This window comes from Theropithecus gelada, chromosome 1 (assembly GCF_003255815.1).
Source record: "Theropithecus gelada isolate Dixy chromosome 1, Tgel_1.0, whole genome shotgun sequence".
NCBI lineage: Eukaryota > Metazoa > Chordata > Mammalia > Primates > Cercopithecidae > Theropithecus > Theropithecus gelada.
Genome location: NC_037668.1, coordinates 19,476,173 through 19,501,780, shown reverse-complemented (window position 1 = coordinate 19,501,780; position 25,608 = coordinate 19,476,173). Strand labels below are relative to the sequence as shown.

General features: G+C 43.9%; 1 protein-coding gene across 2 annotated transcripts in view; it reads left to right on the top strand.

The window, feature by feature from the left end:
- The window catches only part of NUP210L (nucleoporin 210 like), a 170,117-nt gene that overhangs the window by 32,435 nt on the left and 112,074 nt on the right, over positions 1-25,608 (top strand). For both annotated transcript variants that reach the window (XM_025405070.1, XM_025405061.1), the window contains exons 13-15: positions 14,131-14,329; positions 17,704-17,849; positions 22,727-22,948. In XM_025405070.1, coding sequence (XP_025260855.1) covers positions 14,131-14,329; positions 17,704-17,849; positions 22,727-22,948 — 567 coding nt within the window. The remainder of the gene's footprint in view (positions 1-14,130; positions 14,330-17,703; positions 17,850-22,726; positions 22,949-25,608) is intronic.

Genomic DNA, 25,608 nt, shown 5'->3' with positions numbered 1-25,608 from the left:
GTTTCTAAAAGATCGAAAACTCTTTTTTAGTATATTATGTAACCATTTTCCTATTTTTCTCCTTTATTTTTTCTTTTTTTGAGACTGAGTCTTGCTCTGTTGCCCAGGCTGGAGGGCAATGGCATGATCATAGCTACTGCAGCCTCAAACTCCTAGACTCAAGCAGTCCTCCCGCCTTGGCCTCCCAGGTAGCTAGGACTACAGATATGCACCACCCCAAACAGTTAATTTATTATTTTTATAGAGACAGGGTCTCACTGTGTTGCCCAAGCTGGTCCCAAACTCCTGGCCTCAAGTGATCCTCCTGCCTTGGCCTTCCGAAGTGCAAGGATTACAGGTGTGAGCCACTGTACCCAGCCCCATTTTTTTTTTTTTTTCTTGAAATGGAGTCTCACTCTGTCACCCAGGCTGGAGTGCAGTGGCGTGATCTCAGCTCACTGCAACCTCTGCCTTTCAGGTTCAAGCAATTCTCCTGCCTCAGCCTCCTGAGTAGCTGGGACTACAGGTACCCGCCACCACACCCAACTAATTTTTTTTTTTTTTTTGAGATGGAGTCTCGCACTGTTGCCCAGGCTGGAGTGCAGTGGCGCGATCTCGGCTCACTGCAAGCTCCGCCTCCTGGGTTCACGCCATTCTCCTGCCTCAGCCTCCCAAGTTGCTGGGACTACAGGCGCCCGCCACCATGCCCGGCCAATTTTTTGTATTTTTAGTAGAGATGGGGTTTCACCGTGCTAGCCAGGCTGGTCTCGATCTCCTGACCTCATGATCCACCCGCCTCGGCCTCCCAAAGTGCTGAGATTACAGGCGTGAGCCACTGCACCCGGCCTAATTTTTTGTATTTTCAGTAGAGACAGGGTTTCACCATTATGGCCAGGCTGGTCTCCAACTCCTGACCTCAAGTGATCCGCCCACCTCAGCCTTCCAAAGTGGTGGGATTACAGGCATAAGCCACATCGCTCAGTCCCAGTCCATTTTTAATATATGTTGCTGTTCTCTATAGGACTTAACAGTTTGTCATCACTCAGTGAACATTTATTATCTCGTAGGTATTATTGGACATCCAGAGATACATAACACATGATCCCTATCTTAAAGTATTTAAAGTCTAACTAGGAAGATATATTGACATGAAAAAAGTTAAATAACATTTTAAGAAAATGATATGTGAGATATTTTAAAGCCCTGTATGACTGAGAACTACTTGAATTGTACAGTAAGTGCTATTAGTAAAAGAGAAATCCTTGTGTATGGGACTCTCAGAGACTATTGTGAAAGAGGTGGGACCTTGAACAAGACTTTTGGAGGATGGAATAAAAGTAAGGCCCAAGGGTCAAATTTAGAGTGCTTCCTTATTTGGTAAATAAATTTTTATCAGAATACAGCTACTCCCATTCATTTACATATTGTCTGGGACTGCTTTCAAGCCACAGCTGCTGAGTTAGTAGTTACCACGGAGACTGTGTAGCCTGAATAAGTCTGAAATGTTTACTATCTAGCTCTTTACAGAAAGGTTTGCCAATCCTTGCTGTAGACAATGGGGAACCAATACAGGCTTTTAACAGGTCAATGGTATGGTAAGGTCTCTGTTCTGAAAGATATCTAATTATTTTTATAGTCAGGCAATAACAACCATGATACTAAAAAACAAAAGATACTTGCTGGTGCTATAGACTAGTAGATTAGAATGGATTGAAGGGAGAAAGTGAAGACAAAAACTTCAGTTAAGCTTGAACCGGTGAAATGGTATTGAGAATAGCTGGAAATGGACAAAATGAGAATCTTTTTCAACAGGTAAACTCAATCAGATTTGATGCCTACTTGAGCAGGGGAGAGTGAAACATTTAAAGCCACAGAGATGATGTGGAGGTTTCTCACTTTGCCAGTGGGGTGGATAGAAAATGCAAGAGGCTAGGAGTGGTGGCTCACACCTGTAATCCCAACACCTTTGGGAGGCCAAGGCAGGAGGATGGCTTGAAGCCAGGAGTTTGAGACCAGCCTGGACAACAAAGCAAGACCCCCATCTCTTAAAAAAAATAAATAACCAGGCGTAGTGGCACGTCCCTGTAGTCTAGCTACTGAGACAGGAGGATCACTTGAGGCCAGGAGTTTGAGGTTGCAGTGAACTATGATCACACCTCTGCACTCTAGCCTAGGTAAGAGTGAGACCCTGTCTTTAAAAAAAGAAAAGAGGCCGGGTGTGGTGGCTCACGCCTGTAATCCCAGCACTTTGGGAGGCCGAGGCGGGCGGATCACGAGGTCAGGAGATCGAGACCATCCTGGCTAACATGGTGAAACCCCGTCTCTACTAAAAATACAAAAAATTAGCCAGGCGTGGTGGCAGGCGCCTGTAGTCCCAGCTACTTGGAGGCTGAGGCAGGAGAATGGCGTGAAGCCAGGAGGCGGAGCTTGCAGTGAGCCGAGATCGCCCCAATGCACTCCAGCCTGGGTGACAGAGTGAGACTCCGTCTCAAAAAAAAAGAAAAGAAAAGTGAAAAAAGAAAAGAAAATCAAAAAAATGGAAAAGATGATGAATTTAGTTTTGGATACATTTAGTGTAATTCACCTATGGAGCATCCAAGTGGATGCTTTTAATTGGAAATAGGGGTCTGAAGTTCAACTGAAAGATTAGGGCTGGAGAGTTTGCATATGGTTAGTCACTGAAGCTTTGGGACTGGGTAAGGTTTCCCAGGAAGAACATATGGATCCTGTGTAACGTAAATATCACTTTAAGAAACATAGGCAGAGGAAGAGGAACTAGCAGAAGAAACACAGGAAGTGGCAAAAATGACAAAATAAAAGATATTTTATTTTATTTATTAATTTTTGAGATGGGATTTCTCTTGCCCAGGCTCAGTGCAGTGGCACGATCGTGGCCTACTCCAGCCTTGACCTCAAGCAATCCTCCCACCTCAGCCTTCCAAGTAGCTGGGACTACAGGCATGTACCACTATGCCTGGCTAATTTTTTTTTTTTTTTTTTGAGATGGAGTCTTGCTCTGTTGCCCAGGCTGGAGTGCAGTGGTGCGATCTCGGCTCATTGCAACCTCCGCCTCCCGAGTTCAAGCAATTCTCCTGCCTCAGCCTCCCCAGTTGCTGGGATTATAGGTGCCTGCCACCATGCCCAGGTAATTTTTGTACTTTTAGTAGAGACGGGGTTTCACCATATTAGCCAGGCTGATCTTGAACTCCTGATCTCAGGTGATCCACCCGCCTCGGTCTCCCAAAGTGCTGCGATTACAGGTGTGAACCACCACACCTGGTCTAATTTTTTATTTTTGTTTTTGTAGAGATAGGGTCTCACTATGTTGCCCAGGCTGGTCTCAAATTCCAGGACTCAAGGGATCCTCCTGCCTTGGCCTCCCAAAGTGCTGGGATTACAGGCGTGAGCCACCACACCCAACCAAAACATATTTTTAAAAGATATCAAGAAAGAGGAAGTGCTCTAAGTCAAAGGTTGGCAAACTTTTTCTGTAAAGGGCCAAATAGTAAATACATTAGTCTTGTTTTTTGTTTTTTTTTTTTTTTTGTCGTCATCGTTTTTGAGATGGAGTCTGTCGCCCAGGCTGGAGTGCAGTGGCACCATCTTGGCTCACTGCAAACTCCACCTCCAGGGTTCAATGGCGCCATCTTGGCCAACTGCAAGCTCTGCCTTCAGGGTTCACGCCATTCTCCTGCTTCAGCCTCCTGAGCCGCTGAGACTACAGGCACCTGCCACCATGCCCCACTAATTTTTTTGTATTTTTAGTAGAGATGGGGTTTCAGTGTTACCCAGGATGGTCTGGATCTCCTGACCTCCTGATCCACCTGCCTTGGCCTCCCAAAGTGCTGGGATTACAGGTGTGAGCCACCGTGCCCAGCCTCTTTTTTTTTTTTTTTGACATGGAGTCTTGCTCTGTTGTCCAGGCTGGAGTGCAGTGGTGAGATCTCAGCTCACTGCAACCTCCACCTCCCAGGTTCAAGCGATTCTTCTGCTTCAGCCTCCTGAGTAGCTAGGCACGTGCCACCATGCCTGGCTAATTTTTACAGGCACGTGCCACCATGCCTGGCTAATTTTTGTATTTTTAGTAGAGACAGGGTTTCACCATATTGGCCAGGCTGGTCTCGAACTCCTGACCTCGTGGTCCGCCCGCCTCGGCCTCCCAAAGTGCTGGGATTACAGGCGTGAGCCACCACGCCCGGCCTAATACATTAGTCTTTACAGGCCACATATAGTCACTGTCTCATATTCTTTTTTGTGGTGGTTGTTGTTTTATTTTACAACTTTTAAAAATGTAAAAACTGTTCTTAGCTCATTGTACAAAAACAGGTTGTACACAGGCCATAGTTTGCCAGACCCCTCCTATATAGAGTTAGATGCTTTAAAGAGATCAATAAATTTAAAAATGTAGAGTGACATGTTTAACACCTTGTGTATGTGTATATAGAAGAGACCTGTATCATTACATTATATATAATAGTGAATAACATATATATAATGTGTTTATATATGTTCATGTGTATGTAAATATTTAAGGAATGATTTCTTCTAAGTCTTTTTCTTAACATTTTAAAATTATATATATATATATATATATATATATATATATTTTTTTTTTTTTTTTTTTTTTAAGACAGGGTTTCTCTCCCATCATCCAGGCTGGAGTGCAGTGGTACACTCTCAGCTCATTACAACCTCCATTTCCTGGGCTCAAGCAATCCTCCTGCCTCAGCCTCCCAAGTAGCTGAGACTACAGGCGTGCACCACCATGCCCAGCTAATTTTTGTATTTTTAATAGAGACAGGGTTTTACTATGTTGGCCAGGCTGGCCTCGCACTCCTGACCTCAGGTGATCCACCTGCTTCGATCCCCCAAAGTGCTGGGATTATAGCCATGAGCCACTGTGCCTGGCCTTTTTTTTTTTTTTTTTTTTTTTTCAGACAGGGTCTCACTCTGTTGCCCATGCTGGAGTGCAGTGGTGCAACCTCAGCTCACTGCAACCTCTGCCTCCCGGTCTCATCCGATCCTCCCACTTGAGCTTTTCAAGTAGCTGGGACTACAGATGTATACCACCACACTCAGCTAATTTTTTTTTTTTTTTTTTTTTTTTTTTTTTTTTTTTTTTTGAGACGGGGTCTCGCTCTGTCACCCAGGCTGGAGTGCAGTGACCGGATCTCGGCTCACTGCAAGCTCCGCCTCCCGGGTTCAGGCCATTCTCCTGCCTCAGCCTCCCGAGTAGCTGGGACTACAGGCGCCCGCCACCTCGCCCGGCTATTTTTTGTATTTTTTAGTAGAGACGGGGTTTCACCGGGTTCGCCAGGATGGTCTCGATCTCCTGACCTTGTGATCCGCCCGTCTCGGCCTCCCAAAGTGCTGGGATTACAGGCTTGAGCCACCGCGCCCGGCCACTCAGCTAATTTTTAAACTTTTTTTAGAGACAGGGTCTCCCTATATTGCCCAGGCTGGTATTGAACTCCTGGGCTCAAGCAATCTTCCTGCCTTGGCCTTCCAAAGTGCTGTAATTTTTAATCTTTAGGTGTACATGGTAGGTGTTTATATTTATGAGATACATGAGATATTTTGATATGGTCATACAATGCATAATAGTCACATCAGGGTAAATGGAGTATCCATCACATCACCTCAAGAATTTATCCTTTCTTTGTTACAAACATTCCAGTTATACTCTTATAGTTATTTTAGCAATTTTTTTTGGAGACAAGTTCTTGCTCTGTCACCCAGGCTTGAATGCAGTGGCAGGAACATGGCTCACTGCAGCCTTGGCCTCCGGGGCTCAAGCAGTCCTCCCACCTCAGCCTCCCAAAGTGTTAGGATTACAGGAGTGAGCAACCGTGTCTGGCCATTAATGATCTTTTTAAAAAATGTGTTGTTGAGGCCAGGCGCAGTGACTCACGCCTGTAATCCCAGCACTTTGAGAGACTGAGGCAGGCGGATCACAAGGTCAAGAGATCGAGACCATCCTGGCCAACATGGTGAAACTCCTTCTCTACTAAAAATACAAAACATTAGTCGGGTGTGGTGGTGCACACCTGTAGTCTCAGCTACTCCGGAGGTTGAGGCAGGAGAATTGCTTGAACCTGGGAGTCAGAGGTGGCAGTGAGCTGAGGTCGCGCCATTGCACTCCAGCCTGGGCAACAGAGTGAGACTCCGTCTGAAAAAACAAAACAAAACAAAAAATACCGTGTTGTTGAGTTTGGTTTGCTAATATTTTGTGAAGAGTTTTTCTATCAATATTCATCAGGGATATTGGCCTGTAGTTTTTTTTGTTTGTTTGTTTTTTGATGTCTTTGTCTGGTGTTTGTATCAGGGTAATACTGGCCTTATAGAATGAGTTTGGAAGTATTCTCTTCTCCTCTATTTTTCAAAATACTTTGAGTAGGATTAGAATTAGTTCTTCTTTAAATGTTTGGTAAAATTTAGCCGTGAATTCATCAAGTCCTGGGCTTTGCTTTGCTGGGAGTCTTTTATTACAGCTTCGATCTCATTACTTGTTATTAGTCTTTTCAGGCTTTGGATTTCTTCATAGTTCAATCTTGGTAGGTTGTGTATGTCTAGGAATTTATCCATTTCTTCTAGGTTTTCCAATTTATTGGCATATAATTGCTCATAGTAGCCCCTAATGATCCTTTGAATTTCTGTGGTATTGGTTGTAATATCTGCTTTTTCATCTCAGATTTTACTTTTATTATTTATTATTTGCTTATTTTATTTATTTATCTAATTTTTGAGACTGAGTCTCACTCTATCGCCCAGGCTGGAATGCAGTGGTGCAATCTCGGCTCACTGCAACCTCTGCCTCCCGGGTTCAAGTGATTCTTATACCTCAGCCTCCTGAGTAGCTGAGATTGTAGATGCCTGCCACCACACCTGGCTACTTTTTGTATTTTGAATAGAGATGGGTTTTCACCATGTTGACCAGGCTAGTCTCAAACTCCTAACCTCAGGTGATCTCTCGGCCTTGGCCTCCCAAAGTGCTGGGATTACAGGCATGAGCCACCACACCCAGCCAGATTTTACTTATTTGGGTCATCTCTCTTTTTTTTTTTTTGTCTGGCTAAAGGTTTGTTGATTTTGTTTATCTTTGGAAAAAACCAACTCTTCATTTTGTTGATATTTTGTATTTTTTAAAATTTCATTTATTTCTGCTCTGATCTTTATTATTTCTTCTACTAATTTTGGCTTTGGTTTGCTCTTGCTTTTGTAGTTGGTTTTTTTTGTTTTTGTTTTTGTTTTTTTTTTCAGGCAAGGTCTTGCTCTTTTGCCCAGGCTAGAGTGCAGTGGCGAGATCACAGCTCACTGCAGCCACTACCTCCTAGGCCCAAGTGATCTTCCCGCCTCAGCCTCCCAAGTAGCTGGAAATACAGGTGAACACCACCATGCCCCCCTAATTTTTGTGTTTTTTGTAGAGACAAGGTTTCACCATATTGTTCAGGCAGATCTTGAACTCCTGGGCTCAAGCAATCCACCTGCCTCAGCCTCCAAAAGTATTGGGATTACAGGCATGAACCACTGTGTCCAGCCAACTTTTCCAGTTCTTCAAGATACTTTGCCCAGGTGCGGTGGCTCACACCTGTAATCCCAGCACCTTGGGAGGCCAAGGCAGGTGGATCACAAGGTTAAGAGATTGAGACCATCCTGACCAACATGGTGAAACCTTGTCTCTACTAAAAATACAAAAATTAGCCAGGCATGGTGGCGCGCGCCTGTAATCCCAGCTACTCAGGAGGCTGAGGCAGGAGAATTGCTTGAACCCAGGGGGCGGAGGTTGCAGTGAGCTGAGATTGCACCACAGCACTCCGGCCTGGCAACAGAACAAAACCGTGTCAAAAAAAAAAAAAAAAAAAAGAAAAAGAAACAACAACAACAACAACAACAACATTAGGTTGAATTTTTCAAGTTTTTCTACTTTTTTTTTTTTTTGAGACAGAGTTTTGCTTGTTTCCCAGGCTGGAGTACAGTGGTGTGATCTCGGCTCATTGCAACCTCTGCCTCCTGGGTTCAAGTGATTCTCCAGCCTCAGCCTCCTGAGTAACTGGGATTACAGGTGCGCGCTTCCACGCCCTGCTAATTTTTTGTATTTTTGTTAGAGACAGGGTTTCATCATGTTGGCCAGGCTGTTCTGAAACTCCTGACCTCAGGTGATCCACCTGCCTCGGCCTCCCAAGGTGCAGGGATTACAGGTGTGAGCTACCGTGCCCAGCCTCTACTTTTTTGATGTAGGCATTCATTACTATAAACTTTCCTCTTAGTACTGCTTTCACTGTATTTCATAGGTTTTGTTATGTTGTGTTTTCATTTTCCTTTTTTTAAAGAAATTTTAAAATCTCCTTAATTTCTTCATTGATATGCTAGTCATTCAGGAGCAAGTTGTTTAATTTCCATGTGTTTGTATAGTTTCCAAAATTCCTCTTGTTACTGATTTCTAGTTTTAGTCCACTAAGTCAGAGAGGATATTTGACATAGTTTCAATTTTTTTGAATTTTTGAAGAATTGTTTTGTGGTCTAACGTAGTCTATTCTTGAATATGATCAAGAATACTCATTCTTGCTGAGGAGATGAATGTGTATTCTGCAGCCATTGAATGAAAAGTTCTGTAAATATCTATTAGATCCTTTTGGTCTACATTGTAGAGTAAGTTTGATGTTTCTTTGTTGATTATCTGTCTGGAAAATCTGTTCAATGCTGCAAGTAAGGTGTTGAAGTCTCTAGCTATTAATGTAGTGGGATCTATTGCTCTCTTAAGCTCTAATATTTGCCTTATACATCTGGGTCCTCCAGTATTGGGTGTATATATATTTATAAATGTTATATCCTCTTGCTGAATTGACCCCTTTATCATTACACAATGGCCTTCTTTTTTCCCTTTTTATAGTTTGTCCTGAAATCTATTTTGTCTGATATAAGGATAGCTATTCTTGCTCTTTTTTGGTTTCCATTGGCATGGAATCTTTTTCCATCTCTTTATTTTCAGTCTACGTGTGTCTTTATAGGGGAAGTATGTTTCTTGTAGAAAACACATCATTGGGTTTTTGTTTTTGTTTTTGTTTTTGAGATGCAGTTTCACTCTTGTTGCCCAGGCTGGAGTGCAGTGGTGTGATCTCGGCTCACCGCAACCTCTGCCTTCCAGGTTCAAGCAATTCTCCTGCTTCAGCCTCCCGAGTAGCTGAGATTACAGGCATGTGCTACCATGCCCAGCTAATTTTGTATTTTTAGTGGAGACCGGGTTTCTCCATGTTGGTCAGGCTGGTCTTGAAATCCCAACCTCAGGGGATCCACCCGCCTTGGCCTCCCAAAGTGCTGGGATTATAGGCATGAGCCACTGCACTCAGCCTTTTTTTTTTTTTTTTTTTTTTTTTGAGACGGAGTCTTGCTCTGTCACCCAGGCTGGAGTGCAGTGGCCGGATCTCAGCTCACTGCAAGCTCCGCCTCCCGGGTTCACGCCATTCTCCTGCCTCAGCCTCCCAAGTAGCTGGGACTACAGGCGTCCACCACATCGCCCGGCTAGTTTTTTGTATTTTTTAGTAGAGACGGGGTTTCACCATGTTAGCCAGGATGGTCTCGATCTCCTGACCTCGTGATCCACCCATCTCGGCCTCCCAAAGTGCTGGGATTACAGGCTTGAGCCACCGCGCCCGGCTGCACTCAGCCTTTTAAAAAAAAAATCTATTCAGTCACTCTGTCTTTTTTGATTGGAGAGTTTAGTCCATTTACATTCAACATTATAATTGATAAATAAGAACTTACTCCTGCCATTTTTAATTTGTTTTCTGGTTGTTTTGTGGTCTTCTCTTCCTTCTGTCCTTCCTTCCTGCCTTCCTTTTTGTGAAGGTGATTTTCTCCGGTGGTATGTTTTAATTTCTTGTGTTTTATTTTTGTCAGGTTACCATAAGGCTTGCAAATAAAATCTTATAACTCATTATTTTAAACTGATGATGTCTTAACACTGATTGCATAAACAAACTAACAAATTAACAAAGAGAAAACTAATCAAAACTCTAGGCTGGGTGCAGTGGCTCATGCCTGTAATCCCAGCACTTTGGGATGCCAAGGTGGATGGATGACCTTAGGTCACCTAAGGTCAGGAGTTTGAGACCAGCCTGGCCAACATGGTGAAACCCTGTCTCTACTAAAAATATAAAAAATAGCTGGGCATGGTGGTGCATGCCTGTGATCCCAGCTACTCATGAGGCTGAGGCAGGAGAATTGCTTGAACCTGGGAGGTGGAGGTTGCAGTGAGCTGAGATTACATCACTGCACTCCAGCTTGAGTGACAGAGCAAGACTCCATCTCAAAGCAGAAACAAAAACAAAAAGTCTACATTTTAATTTCATTCCCTTGCTTTTTAATTTTGTGTTGTTTCTATTTATATCTTATACTGTCTATGTCTTGAATAGCTGTTGTAGTTATTCCTTTTCATAGGTTCTTTTAGTCTTTCTACTCAAGGTATCAGTAGTTTAAATCTCTCTCTTTACCTCCTCTTTAAGGCCAGTAGCTCTTAGATTTGCCATTTTGTGGCCATTTTCTAGATCTTCATTCTTTTCTATTATTTTTTTCTTTACTCTCCCCTAACTGTATTTTCTTTCTTCTCTATTTTTTTGAGGCAACATCTCACTCTGTCACCCAGGCTGGAGTGCAGTGGCATGATCTCCGCTCACAGCAACCTCCACCTCCTAGGTTCAAGCGATTTTCACGTCTCAGCCTCCCGAGTAGCTGCGTGCGCCACCGTGCCCAGCTTATTCTTTCTATTTTTAGTAGAGACAGGCTTTCACTGTGTTGGCCAGGCTGGTCTCAAACTCCTGGCCTCAAGTAAGCCACCCACTTTGGCCTCCCAAAGTGCTGAGATTACAAGTGTGAGCCATTGCATTTGGACCATGACTATATTTTCTTTTTTTTTTTTTTTTTTTTGAGACAGAGTCTCGCTCTGTCGCCCAGGCTGCAGTGCAGTGGCCGGATCTAGGCTCACTGCAAGCTCCGCCTCCCGGGCTCATGCCATTCTCCTGCCTCAGCCTCCCGAGTAGCTGGGACTACAGGCGCCGAGACTATATTTTCAAATAACCTGTCCTCAAGCTCACTGATTCTTTCTTTTGCTTCATCAGTTCTGCTGTTGAGAGACTGTGATGCATTCTTTAGTACGTTAATTGAATTTTTCAGCTCCAGGATTTCTGCTTTTTAAAATTATTTCAATATCTTTGTTATATTTGGCTGATAGGATTCTGAAATCCTTCTCTTAAATTTCATTGAACTTCTGCAAAACAGCTGTTTTGAACTCTTTGTCTGTAAGGTCATATAGCTCTGTCACTCCAGGATTGGTCACTGGTGCCTTATTTAGTTCATTTGGTGAGGGCATGTTTTCCTGTGTGGTCTTGATCTTTGTGGATGTTCACTGATGTCTAGGCATTGAAAAGTTAGGTATTAATTATAGTCTTTGAACAATGTACTTGTTTGTACCCATCCTTCTTGGGAAGGCTTTCCAAGTATTCAAAGAGAATTGAGTGTTGTGATCTGTCTTTGGTCATGCAGTACATATCTGCATTGGGGGACACCCCAAGCCCAGTAACGCGGTGACTCTTGCAGACTTGTGGAGGTACTGCTTTGGTGGTCTTGGGTAAGATCTGGGAGAATTCCCTGGCTTACCAGGCAGACTCTTGTTCCTTCTCTTTCTTTTGCCCAAACAGTCTCTCTCTCTCCTTGCTAAGCTGTCTGGAGGTGGGGTTGGAGTTACACAAGCCCCTCTGTGGCCACCACCACTAGGACTGCACTGGGTCAGACCCAAAGCTAGCACAGCACTGGGTCCTGCCCAAGTCTTTCAGTGACCACTGCCTGGTTACTGCCAGTGTTCACTCAAGGCCCAAGGACTGTACAGTTAGTGGGTAGCAAATTCAGCCAGGCTTGTGGTCTTCCTTTCAGGGTGGGAAGCTCCTCACCAGCCCGGGGCAGGTCCAGAAATTCTATCCAGGAACCAGGGCCTGGAGTCAGGAACCTTAGAAATCTACCTGATGCTCTATTCTACTGAGACCAAGCTGGCACCCAAGCTGCAAGATAAAGCCCTTCCCTATTTATTTATTTATTTATTTTTCTGGAATGTAGTCTCACTCTGTCACCCATGCTGGAGTGCAGTGGCATGATCTCAGCTCACTGCAACCTCCGCCTCCTGGTTCAAGTGATTCATTCCCCTGCCTCAGCCTCCCGAGTAGCTGGGAGTACAGGCATGCACCACCGTACCTGGGTAATTTTTGTATTTTTAGTAGAGAGGGGGTTTCACCATATTGGTCAGGCTGGTCTTGAACACCTGGCCTCAAGTGATCCACCCACCTCAGCCTCCCAAAGTGTTGGGATTACAGGCGTAAGCCGCCGCACCTGGCCCCCTTCTCATTCTTGCCTCTCCTTTGTTCAAACTGAAGGAGTCTCTCCTTGTGGGCACCACTGCCCCAGACCCATGGCAAATACTGCCTGGCTACTACTAATGTTCATTCGAGGTCCAAACACTCTTCAGTCAGCTTGTGAATGCTGCCAGGCCTGGGTCTCTCCCTTCAGTGAAGTGGACTCCCCTCTGGCCTAGGGCAAGTCCAAAAATGCCATCCAGGAGCCAAGACCTGAAACTGGGGACTCCTGAAGCCCACTTGGTGCTCTACCTCACTATGGTTGAGCTGGTACCCAAGATGTAAGACAAAGTCCCCTTTACTTTTCCATTTCCTTTTCTTAAGCAGAAGAAGTCTCTGCTCATGGTCATCACAGCTGGGAATGTAGTGGGTCACACCTGAAGCCAGCATGGCACTGGGTATCACCTAAGGCCTGCATCAAATACTACCTGGCAGCCACCAAATGTTTAATCAAGGCCCAAGGGCTATTTTTTTTTTTTTTTTTTTTAACGGATTTTTGCTCTGTTGCCTAGGCTGGAGTGCAGTGGTGTGATCTAGGCTCACTGCAACCTCCATCTCCCGGGTTCAAGTGATTCTCATGCCTCAGCCTCCTGACAGCTGGCATTACAGGCTCCTGCCACCATGCCCAGCTAATTTTTGTATTTTTAGTAGAGACAGGGTTTTGCCATGTTGGCTAGGCTGGTTTTGAACTCCTGACCTCAGGTGATTCGTCCACCTTGGCCTCCCAAAGTGCTGGGATTACGTGCATGAGCCACCGCACCCAGCCAAGGCCCAAGGGCTCTTTAATCAGCAGATGATGAATCCTACCAGGACAGTGTCCTTCCTTTCAAGATAGCAGGTTCCCTTCTGCCCCAGGGTGTGTATAGAAATTTTTTAGGGAGTTAGTGTCTGAAATGGGGGCCTTGTGACTCTGCCTGATGCCCTGTTGTGACTGAGCTATTATCCGAGTTGCAAAACAAAGTCCTTTTTACTCTCGCCTCTCCTCAAGCAGGAAGAAGGAGTAACTCTCCCAGAGTTATGAGCTGTGCTGCCTGGGATGTGGGGAGGAGTAGTACAAGCACTCTCTTGGCCACCCCAGCAGGTATCTCACTAGGTCATATGCATCCCAGGTCCACCGGTTTCAAGCCTAGCACAGCACCAGAACTTGCCCAGGAATTGCAGTCTTTGTGGCCTAAACTGCCTTTCGAGTTTATTTAGGATCCCAGAGTGCTTTAGCCCACAGTGTCGGGGCTAGCTGGAACTCAGGTTCAGACCACTGTGATGGGCAGTTCATTCCCTTTGGCTAGCGCTGGTCTAAATGCTTCTTCCACAGGCACTGACTGAATTCTGCCCTGTGTGGCTTTCCACTGTAGTAGGCAGCACTGAGTTCCAAATCTGTGCACCTGGGGGAGTGCAGTGATTGTGGGATGTGGGACTCTGCATTCCACAATCACTGCACTCCCCCAGGTGCACAGATTCTCTCTGCACCACGTGGCTGCTGCCACTGCCTGGGAATGGAAGAGAGTGATGTTAGCAATTCTAGACTCTTTTCTTCCCTCTTCAGTGGCTCTTCCCTTGATATGATGTTAAAACCAGGTACTGTGATTGCTCACCTGATTTTTGATTCTTATGAAGGTGCTTTCTTGTATGGATAGTCATTCAATTTGGTGTTCCTGCAGAGGGGACTGGAGTGTTCTATTTGGCCATCTTGCTTCTCCTCCTCCTAAGACTTTTTTAACATAACTTTCTTGAAAGATGAATTTTTCCCCTCCAGATACATGTCCTGAAACTGAACAAAATGGAACTGTTACCATTTCATGCTGATGTGGAGATTGGCCAGATTATAGAAATCCCCATTGCAATGTATCACATAAATAAAGAGACCAAAGAAGTCATGGCATTCACAGACTGCTCTCATTTATCCTTGGATCTGAACATGGATAAACAAGGAGTCTTTACTCTGCTCAAAGAAGGTAAAAGTAGCCTTTTTTAAATCTTCTCCATCCTTTCTCTTTATTTATTTATCTTTAACTCTGCCAGTGTGACAGATTACTTTCTTTGTCTTTAAGGAAGCAATCAACAATTCAGAAACTACCAATTGTAGTCTAAATTCACATATTATTTTCCTTTATAATACTTTATTTTGTCAAATGCCTTGTAGTAAGTGTTATACTCCTCATTTTACAGATGTAGAAACACAGGCACAGAAATTGAACAACATTGTGGCTGGACAATATCAGTTTTTTGTTTTTTTATTTTTGTTTTTTGAGACAGTGTCTCGCTTTTGTCACCTAGGCTGGAGTACAGTGGCATGATCTCGGCTCACTGCAACCTCCACCTCCCGGGTTCAAGTGATTTTCCTGCCTCAGCCTCCCAAGTACGTGAGATTACAGACGCCCACCATCATGCCTGGCTAATTTTTGTATTTTTAGTAAATATGGGGTTTCGCCATGTTGGCCAGGCTGGTTTTGAACTCCTGACCTCAGGTGATCTGCCCACCTTGGCCTCCCAAAGTGCTGGGATTACAGGTATAAGCCACTGTGCCTGGCCAGTTTTTATTTATTTATTAATTTATTATTATTATTATTATTATTAGAGACAGGTTCTCACCGTGTCACCCAGGCTGGAGTGCAGTGGTGCAATCATAGAACATTGTAACCTTGAACTCCTGGGCCCAAGCTACGCTGCTCTCTCAGCCTCCCATGTAGCTTGGATTACAAGTGCAAGGTCAATATCAGATTTTAGTTCACAGTAAGGTTTTCCATTTCTAGCCTCAAGCTCTTTTCTTCTTTCTTTCCCTAATATATATATCATATGTCTTTCTAAGAGGAATGTAGAGCCATTTAATAGATGCATACATTCAATTTATTGAAAAAGGATAAAATAGCTCTTTCTAGTAAAACAGAAAATATGAATAAAGGTCAACATCCTTTCCTGCTATTGAACTTCATATTCGATCCTGATCCCCATTGCTTTTTCATCAATACAATGACAGTAGTAGCATCTAAGATTTGCTCAGCATTTACTCTTTGCCAAGCTCTGTTCTGAATAATTTTTATACCTTAACTGTTTAATTCTTACGTCTGTAAGCTTGGTATCAAATTGGACTTTTGCTTTGCCCTTGTTCATTATACTACATGCATACATATGTACATACCCTCACTCCCGGGTTCAAGTGATCTTTCCCCTCTTCTCAGAGTATTTTAATTTTTAGCCCCTTATTTCCCATGTAGGACAACAAAATCCTCCCGACTATTCTTACCTCTGATCATCATGGTTATCAGATGGATCTTTATGAACTCAACTTTGGTCTTACTTTTTCTGCTCAAAAATCTTGAGAGACTTCTCATTGTCAGTGGAATGGAGTCAAAATCCTTTTAGTTTGGTATTCAAGACCCCTCTACAATATAACCCAACCTAGTTTTCATGATTTCATACTTTTGCTTCATATATGGTTCTAGCTAAATCAACTATGTTATGTATTTATTTTTATTTATTTTTTGTTTTGTTTTGTTTTGTTTTTTGAGATGGAATCTCAGTCTGTCACTCAGGCTGGAGTGCAGTGGTGTAATCTCCGCTCACTGCAACGTCCACCTCCAAGGTTCAAGGGATTCTTGTCCCTCAGCCTCCTGAGTAGCTGGGACTATATGCACGTGCCACCACACCTGGCTAATTTTTGAATGTTTAGTACAGACAGGGTTTCACCATGTTGGCCAGGCTGGTCTCGAACTCCTGACCTCAAGTGATCTGCCCATCTCAGCCTCCCAAAGTGCTGGGATTACAGGCGTGAGCCACTATGCCCGGCTAAATCAACTACTTTAAATTCTCTCATATATATCTCTCATATTCTCATTTATATCTCATTTGTATTTCTTTGTTCATTCTGTTTTCTCAGCCTGAGATACTTTAAACTTTCCTCGATCTCTCCAGCTTGAAATAATCTTTCTATTTTCTAGACTTCTATAATACTTATCACTTTCTATTAATGTTTTAAGTGACTTATTTACATTTTCACTTTCCCCTTGAAACTATAAATGCTTCAAGTCAGGATCTTTGCTCATATATATATATTCCCACTGTACATACAACTGTGTCTTATATATGTCTCTCAATAGAAAGAACAGATATCAACTTGATATAAAGGGCCTAATTGATAATGTAAGAGATCAAGATGGGTTTTGTTTGTTTGTTTTTAACAGTCTTACTCTGTCACCCAGGCTGGAGTACAATGGCATGTTTTGGCTCACTGCAACCTCCGCCTCTGGGGTTCAAGTAATTCTCCCTGCCTCAACCTCCCGAGTAGCTGGGATTACAGGCATGCGCCACCACGCCCGGCTAATTTTGTATTTTTAGTAGAGATGGGGTTTCTCCATGTTGGTCAGGCTGGTCTCGAACTCCTAAGCTCAGGTGATCCACCCGCCTCGGCCTTCCAAAGTGCTGGTATTACAGACGTGAGCCACTGTGCCTGGCCCAAGATGGTATTTTTAATGTATTAAAATTCTTATATTTTTGTAGCTTAATTTCCTTTAAAACTAACTGAGGCCGGAGAATGGCGTGAACCCAGGAGGCGGAGCTTGCAGTGAGCTGAGATCCGGCCACTGCACTCCAGCCTGGGCGACAGCGCGAGACTCCGTCTCAAAAAAAATAAAATAAAATAAAAATAAATAAATAAAACTAACTGGTCGTGGCTGGGTGCGGTGGCTCATGCCTGTAATCCCAGCATTTTGGGAGGCTGAGGTGGGTGGATCACAAGGTCAGGAGTTTGAGACCAGCCTGGCCAACACAGTGAAACCCTATCTCTACTAAAAATACAAAAAATTAACCAGGCATGGTGGTGGGTGCCTGTAATCCCAGCTACTTAGGAGTCTGAGGCAAGAGAATCGCTTGAAGCTGGGAGGCAGAGGTTGCAGTGAACTGAGATTGTGCCATTGCACTCCAGCCTGGGCAACAAGAGTGAGACTCCATCTCAAAAAAAAAAAAAAAAAGAAAACTAACTGCTTGTTACCCCACTGAAATCATATTTGTTTTGTTTTGTTTTTTTAGGTAAGGTGTTACTCTGTGGCCCAGGCTGGAGTGTAGTGGTACAATCACGACTTACTGCAGCCTCAACCTCCTGGGCTCAAGTGATCCTCCTTCCTTAGCCTCCTGGGTAACTGGGACTACAGGTGCACACCACCGTGCCTGGCTAATTTTTTAAATATTTTGTAGAGACGGGGTTTCACCATGTGTTTCAGGCTGGTCTTAAACTTCTGAGCTCAAGCAATCTGCTTGCCTCGGCCTCCCAAAGTGCTGGGATTACAAGCCTGAGCCACCACGCCCTGCCAAAATCATGGTTTTTGATTCACAGGTATTCAAAGACCTGGACCAATGCATTGTTCCAGTACACATATCGCAGCTAAATCTGTCGGCCATACTCTGGTAACAGTAAGTGTGAGTGAATGTGACAAGTACTTGGAGAGCAGTGCTACATTTGCTGCTTATGAACCCCTAAAGGTAAGATATTTCATGGTAAGAACTGGCATTTCTTTTAATGGACTCAACTATGTCCGCTTATGGGCTTGCTAGTTATCTGTGGTCTCTACTAAGGATCAATGACATTTATGTTCTCTTTACTTGCCACTCTTTTGTTTTTAGATCTGCAGCTGTCTCCTCAAACCTAAGTCTCCAGGGAGTTTACTGCCTCACAGGAATATCTTTAAGTTGTATCAGAAAGTTTTAGATATTTCCCTTTCTTCTTTTTTACTGAGGTATAAAATATGTACAGAAAAGTTCATAAAGTACGCTCATCTTAAGTTGTTATCTGAATTTTTACATGCACATATATCTCTGTAAATACCAAAATTAGTATATTAGCATACTCCCTTTTGAAGAACTCTGAAAGATAATTTCTGTCCTATGGAAGGAAGTCAATCATCTTTTACCCTATCTACTTACAGATTTTAAGCACAGAAGCCGTTATATTGAGCCCTAAGGACTGGTTCATTATAATGGAGATAGTATGATAAGTGGTTCTGATGGCAGCGGCAGCCTGTCTGGAGCAGCTGCTGCCCTCACGCCATCTGCAGCAGGGAGATGCAGCTGGGGCTGCACACTCCATGGAGCCGTTTGGAGCCGACACCAAGTGGGAGCCCCGGGAGCCCCACTCCTTCTGAGTTGGTGAGGCAGGAGCTCCCTGGGTGCAGCTTTGGCTGCCCAAGTCATGGCTGTGGACCCAGGCCTCCTGCTCCACTGAGCAGACAGGAGATGCACCCCTGCCCCAGCCCCACCACCTCCTTGCCATGCAACTGCAGCCACCCAAATGGCAGCTGCAGACCCAGGCATCCTTGTACTCTTGGGGGCCCAGGAAGGCCCCTTCTGCGTGCTCCCACTGCCTGGCTTCTCCCTGCTGTCAGCACTAACTGTGATCTCAGAACAAAGTTGGGCCAATCCTGGGTGCTGTCACAGTCTGGCCAGATGAGCACATGCTTGGGGCAATTTTGACATGGCAGGCCCCTGCTGCCTTGGTCCCCTCCAGACTTTGGGCACCAACAAGCATAGGAGGGAAGCCAAGGGAGAGCTGAGGGCAGCTCAGCACTGGCCTGCAGGTGCCCCTTGGCACCTACAGCCTGGGTGCCACGAACAGCAGTAGGAAGCAGACAGGTTTCTGGGCAGAAAGTGCAGTCCCTGGTGAGGCCCTACCTTCAGACCAGGCAGGGCCTGAACGCTGGGGTCCAGGCTGCCAGTCCCGCAGACCAGAGTGGGAACTTGTGATGCCTTTTCTGGGCCCACCCATGGCTGCCCATGGACCAATCAGTGTAGACTTCCTCCCCTTTGATGCCCATAAAAGCTCCAGGCTCAGCCAGAGCTGGGCAGATGTTGGACAACCAGCTGCAGAGAGGAGCTACCAACTCCAGGGCCTCCTCTCTTCTGAGAGTTGCAGACACTGGGATGACCAGCAGCAGAGAGGTACTGCCCACTCCAGGGCCTCCTCTGAGCTATTCTGTTACTCAGTAAAGCTCTTCTTCACCTTGCTCACCCTCCACTTGTTCTGCGTACCTTATTCTTCCTGGATGCAGGACAAGAACTTGGGACCTGCCCAATGGCAGGGCTGAAAGAGCTATAACACAAATAGGGCTGAAACATGCCCCTTGCTCACCACGTTGTGGGTAAAGAGAAGAACTGCGACTCTTCAGGGAGCTGAGACCTGGGAGCTCCCCAAGCCAGGGCTGTGACTCCCACTTTGGTGCCCTGTGGTTCCTGGAGTCTCCAAGCTTCCAGGCACCACTGTGTTCCCCAGTGGCATCGTGGAAGCTGCTTGCAGTGCACCTGATCTAGCCACAGGCTTGCAGAGAGCCAGTGCCCATGCCAGCACCTGGAGCTACCTCTCCCACTACAGCAACTGGTGTGCCTGACTGTGTGCAGTGGCTGGACCCCATGCTCACTCACTCACACACCTGTTGCCATTCCATGCCTGGCTCACCCTTGGCAGGTGTGAGATCCAGGCTGGTAGCATGAACCAAGCACAGCCTGCCAGGCCGAGTGGATGGAACAAGCCCTGTGGGCCCAAACAAAACTTGGGCAAAAGTGCCACCAGCCACAGAGGTTTCCAGCTGGAAAAGCGACACCCCAAGGATCCTGCAACAATTCAGAATAAAAGTAGATAGAGACTGGCATGCTTTCTACATCCTATTTGATTCCAGCAGGAGCTAAAATTGGTATCTACAAGTTCTTGCTGATAGATACTGACAAATCCTGACTCAATGCCTCTTGGAATAAGGAGCATCCACAGGGAAAAATATTAACACTAATGAAAGAAGTAAAGTAAAGTAAAAGAAAAAAGATAAATTATTCATTCAAATCTCCATTTTAAGTTGGCCTCATTGTACATTGTGTAGCATATATATTAAATATAGGTTCAAGTATGTTTCACTAGTTCCCTTGGTGGGTGAGTCCTCCTTCTTGCCTCATTAAATGCAAGTGCTTGGCTGTGGCTCACTGTAAAGTTCCATTAGGTTTTTTCTCACTTTTATCATTGTCCTTAGGCTTATTTTATATGTATTGAGTGTCCACAAATAGATCTCCCCTGAATGAAAGTTGTCCTTAAAGGATAGGAAGATGATGATTTTCTTTTTTACCTAGTGTATTAGTCATGTGTCTTTCCCCTTGCCTGATGAAAAAAAAATTGTTTAAAAATATGTATGTTCTACCCTTGTTATCATTACTGTGTTTCAGTACATGGTACAGTTCTCAATTTGTCCTTTTACATTATCAGCTCAATTCAGTTCGTCTGGTTAGTTTTGGACTATACATCTAAGAAAAAGGAATCATTTCGGTTTTGCTTTTCCAGAAAAGCCATCTATGAGACCTCTGTGTTTATTTTTTCTATTCATTTCTTCTGTCAAAAACTTTTTTTTTCTTTTCTTTTCTTTTCTTTTTCTTTTCTTTTTTTTTTTTTTTTTTTGAGACAGAGTCTCACTCTGTCACCCTGGCTAGAATGCAGTGGCGCAATCTTGGCAACCTCCACCCCCCGGGTTCAAGCGATTCTTGTGCCTCAGCCTCCTGGGTGGGTGGAATTACAGGTACGCACCATGATGCCCAGCTAATTTTTGTATCTTTAGTAGATACAGAGTTTTGCCATGATGGCCAGTCTGGTCTTGAACTCCTGGGTTCAAGTGATCCACCTGCCTTGGCCTCCCAAACTGCTGGCATTACAGGAATGAGCCACCACGCCTGGCCAAAAACTTGTATGGTACTCTGTAACATGTCTTTTTTTTTTCTGAGATCAAGTTTTGATCTTGTTGCCTAGGCTGGAGTGCAATGGTGCGATCTTGGCTCACTGCAACCTCTGCCTCCAAGTGATTATCGTGCCTCAGCCTCCCAAATAGCTGGGATTACAAGCGTGCACCACCATGCTCGGCTAATTTTGTATTTTTAGTAGAGATGGGATTTCACCATGTTGGCCAGGCTGGTCTCAAACTCCTGACCTTAAGTGATCCACCCACCTCAGCCTCCCAAAGTGCTGGGATTACAGGCATGAGCTACCGCATCTGGCCACATGTCTTTTTGCAATACTTATTGTACTCTTTACCTACTCTAAGTCTGTCTCTGCCAGACTGTGGGCTCCCCTGTAAGACAAGACTTTATTTGAATTTCTATTACTGTATCCTCATAAGTGAATATTTATTGAATTATATACACATTATTTAAGAGAATACTACCATCAGGGATAGGAATGTTCAGTTTTAATAGTACTCAATAATAAATATGACTGAACAGTTCCAGAAAAAAAGCATAGTTTGCTTACATTTTTAGAATAATTGCTTCAACTCTCTATTTAGTTTTAAAACTCTCTACTTCGTTTTAACAACTGTAGTGGGAGTTGAACAATGAGAACACATGGACACAGGGAGGGGAACATCACACACCGGGGCCTGTTGGGGGGGTGGGGGAGTCGGGGAGGGACAGCATTATGAGAAATACCTAATGTAGATGACGGGTTGATGAGTGCAGCAAACCACTATGGCACATGTATACCTATGTAACAAACCTGTACATTCTGTACTTGTATCCCAGAACTTAAAAGTATAATAAAAAAAATTAGTCACTGTTGTGGACATTGTGTGCCATACAAAAATAACCTACAATTTGAGAATACTTCATTCCCCTAATGCCAGTTTCCTCATCTATAAATGGGATACAACTCCTCTATACTGAATTGAGTAATACCTATCTTGTCTACTTCTTAGTTTATAAAGTTCTTGGAGAAATATGGTGAAGTGTATAGATGTATTATTTTTATATACTTTTAGGGCAGAAGTTCTTTGATACTGTAGTAAAATATCAGTTTAAAATGCTTATGCATCTTATCTTTCATTCTCTAGCCTGAAAAAAATGCTTATGCAGTTATTTATACAATACCTTTTCTGTGCACAACATTGTACTAAATCCCAGTGAAGAAGAGAAATACGAAAACAAATTAGGTATAAGATACTGACTCCTCTTAAGGAGTTTATATAACTAGAGAAAACGACAAAAATTATTAGATTTATACATAGCATTTGACATACATATAATAACATTAGGAAATGAACAGTGTACAAATGAATGGTACAGATAAATACTGTAAGAGCTTAGAGGATGCAGAAGTGGTGTGGTCTAGAATGACTGGACACAAATTAATGGATAAAGTAACCTAACAGTTAGATTCAAATGATAGGTAGGATCCAGATTAGGTTGAGAAGCATTCCAAGTGAGAGGCATGGCATACATATCTCTTAATTTGGGAATTAAGTTTAATGTCATTTGCAGCATATTCAGTAACTAGTGTTTCACTTTAGAAAATGATTGAATTCCCTAACCTGTCAGGGATTAATTTCTTTAAATATCTTCAGGCTCTAAATCCTGTGGAAGTGGCATTGGTGACATGGCAGTCTGTGAAGGAAATGGTATTTGAAGGGGGTCCTCGTCCATGGATCTTGGAGCCCTCCCGATTTTTTTTGGAATTGAGTGCGGAGAAGACAGAGAAGATTGGAATAGCACAAGTGTGGCTGCCATCTAAGAGAAAACAGAACCAGTACATCTACCGGATCCAATGCCTGGATTTAGGGGAACAAGTAGGAAAACAGTTTTTTATAACATTTTCTTTAGTATAATACTCCAAATCCTTTGTACTTCCAGCCATTCCTTTTTAGATTCCACTGAATTTAGTTTATGGACTAAACAGAAAAATTCTAATTATTGATCAAAGGATTGTTTTTTCTAAAACCTTATTATCCTTAAAATGTACCCAGAGGTTTCAATTTGCTCATCCAAGAATTCCAGCAGTTCATGAGCTAAACAAGCTCTTTCTGTAGTAATGAGCTTATTTCACATTATTTGCAACCACATTATCATTATAATTCACTTCCTTGTTTTGTAGACTTTAGGATATTTAGTTTCCCAACTGTAAGAATTCAAGGAAGGGAAACTTTGAAGTATCATTTATGGTTAGCAATTTTGAGGAACTAATTAGATCTACACTGATAAGAATAATAAATATATTGCCCTCTATCAGTTGAATTATTTTTAATTATTTTTATTTATTTATTTAGAGACAGGGTCTCACTCTGTTGCCTAAGTTGGAGTGCAGTGCACCATCTCGGCTCACTGCAGCCTCTGCCTCCTGGGTTCAAGCAATTCTCATGCCTCAGCCTCTTGAGTAGCTGGGATTATAGGCACACACCACCACGCCCAGCTAATTTTTTTCTGAGACGGAGTCTCACTCTGTTGCCCAGGCTGGAGTCAAGATTGCCCAGTGGTGCAATCTCGGCTCACTGCAACCTCTGCCTTCTGGGTTCAAGAGATTCTCCTGCCTCAGCCTCCTGAGTAGCTGGGATGACGGGAGCGCACCACCACGCCTGGCTAATTTTTGTATTTTTAGTAGAGACGGGGTTTTACCATACTGGTCAGGCTGGTCTCAAACTCCAGACCTTGGGATCTGCCTTCCTCGGCCTCCCAAAGTGCTAGGATTACAGGCATGAGCCACTGTGCCCAGCCATTTTTGTTTTTTTGTATAGACAGGGTTTCACCATGTTGGCCAGGCTGGTCTTGAACTCCTGGAATCAAGTGATCCACCCACCTTGGCCTCCCAAAGTGCTGGGATTACAGGCTTGAGGCACTGCGCCCAGCTGAGTTTTAATTATTTTTGGAGGTACTGGTGGATTTACATAGTTTTCATTCACAGCTGTGCTGTACTTCTATCAAAATCAGTAACAAAGATTTGCAGTTTTACTGGGCTTGAGAATTCAAGGTATGACTGTAAAACAGCAAAGCTAACCAGCACATAAGGAAATCAATGTAAGATTTTAACTTGGTAGGAACTGTGCTGTAATCCATAAACTTCATTCTATTTTATTTTATTTATTTATTTTTATCTTTTTTTTTTTTTTTTTATTTTTTTTTGAGACGGAGTCTCGCTCTGTCACCCAGGCTGGAGTGCAGTGGCCGGATCTCAGCTCACTGCAAGCTCCGCCTCCCGGGTTCACGCCATTCTCCTGCCTCAGCCTCCCGAGTAGCTGGGACTACAGGCGCCGCCACCTCGCCCGGCTAGTTTTTTGTATTTTTTAGTAGAGACGGGGTTTCACCGTGTTAGCCAGGATGGTCTCGATCTCCTGACCTCGTGATCCGCCCGTCTCGGCCTCCCAAAGTGCTGGGATTACAGGCTTGAGCCACCGCGCCCGGCCTATTTTTATCTTTTAGAGACAGGGTCTCACGCTGCTGCCCAGGCTGGAGTGTAGTGGAACAATCATAGCTCACTGCATAGGTTTCTTTCTAATATTTGTAGTGAACTTTACTGTATATATAACTAGCTATTAGTAATTTCAGAGCTAATTACTTATTTTCCTCCTCAATTTTTTATTGTGGTAAAATACACATAAAATTATCATCCTTTTTTTTCTTTCTTTCTTTTTTTTTTTTTTTTGAGCTAGAGTTTTGCTCTTGTTGCCCAGGCAGGAGTGCAATGGCACGATCTTGGCTCACCACAACCTCCGCCTCCTGGGTTCAAGCGATTCTCCTACCTCAGCCTCCCGAGTAGCTGGGATTACAGGCATGCGCCACCACACCCGGCTAATTTTGTATTTTTAGTAGAGATGGGGTTTCTTCATGTTGGTCAGGCTGATCTTCAACTCCTAACCTCAGGCGATCTGCCCACCTCAGACTCCCAAAGTGCTGGGATTACAGGCATGAGGCACCGCACCCGGCCTAAAATTACCATCTTAATCATTTTTTTTTTTTTAATGTACAGTTCAATAGTATTATGTACATTCATAATCTTGTGCAGCCATCACTACCATCCATCTCTTCATCTTATACAACTGAAACTCTAAGGCTGGGCACAGTGACTCATGCCTGTAATCCCAGCACTTTGGGAAATCAAGTCAGGAGGATCACTTGAGGCCAGGAATTCAAGGCCAGCCTGGGCAACATAGTGAGACCCTGTCCCTACTAAAAAATAAAAAATTAGCTGGGTATCGTGGCAGACACCTATAGTCCTAGCTACTTGGGAGGCTGAGGCAGAAGGATCACTTGAGCCCAGTAGTTTGAGGTTACAGTGGGCTATGATCTAGTCACTGCACTCCAGTCTGGGTGACAGTGCAAGATCTCATCTCAAAAAACAAACAAACAAAACATACTAAAACTCTATACCCATTAAAGAATAACTCCTGGCTGGGTGTGGTGGCTCATGCCTGTAATTCTAGCACTTTGGGAGGCTGAGGCAGCTGGATCACTTGAG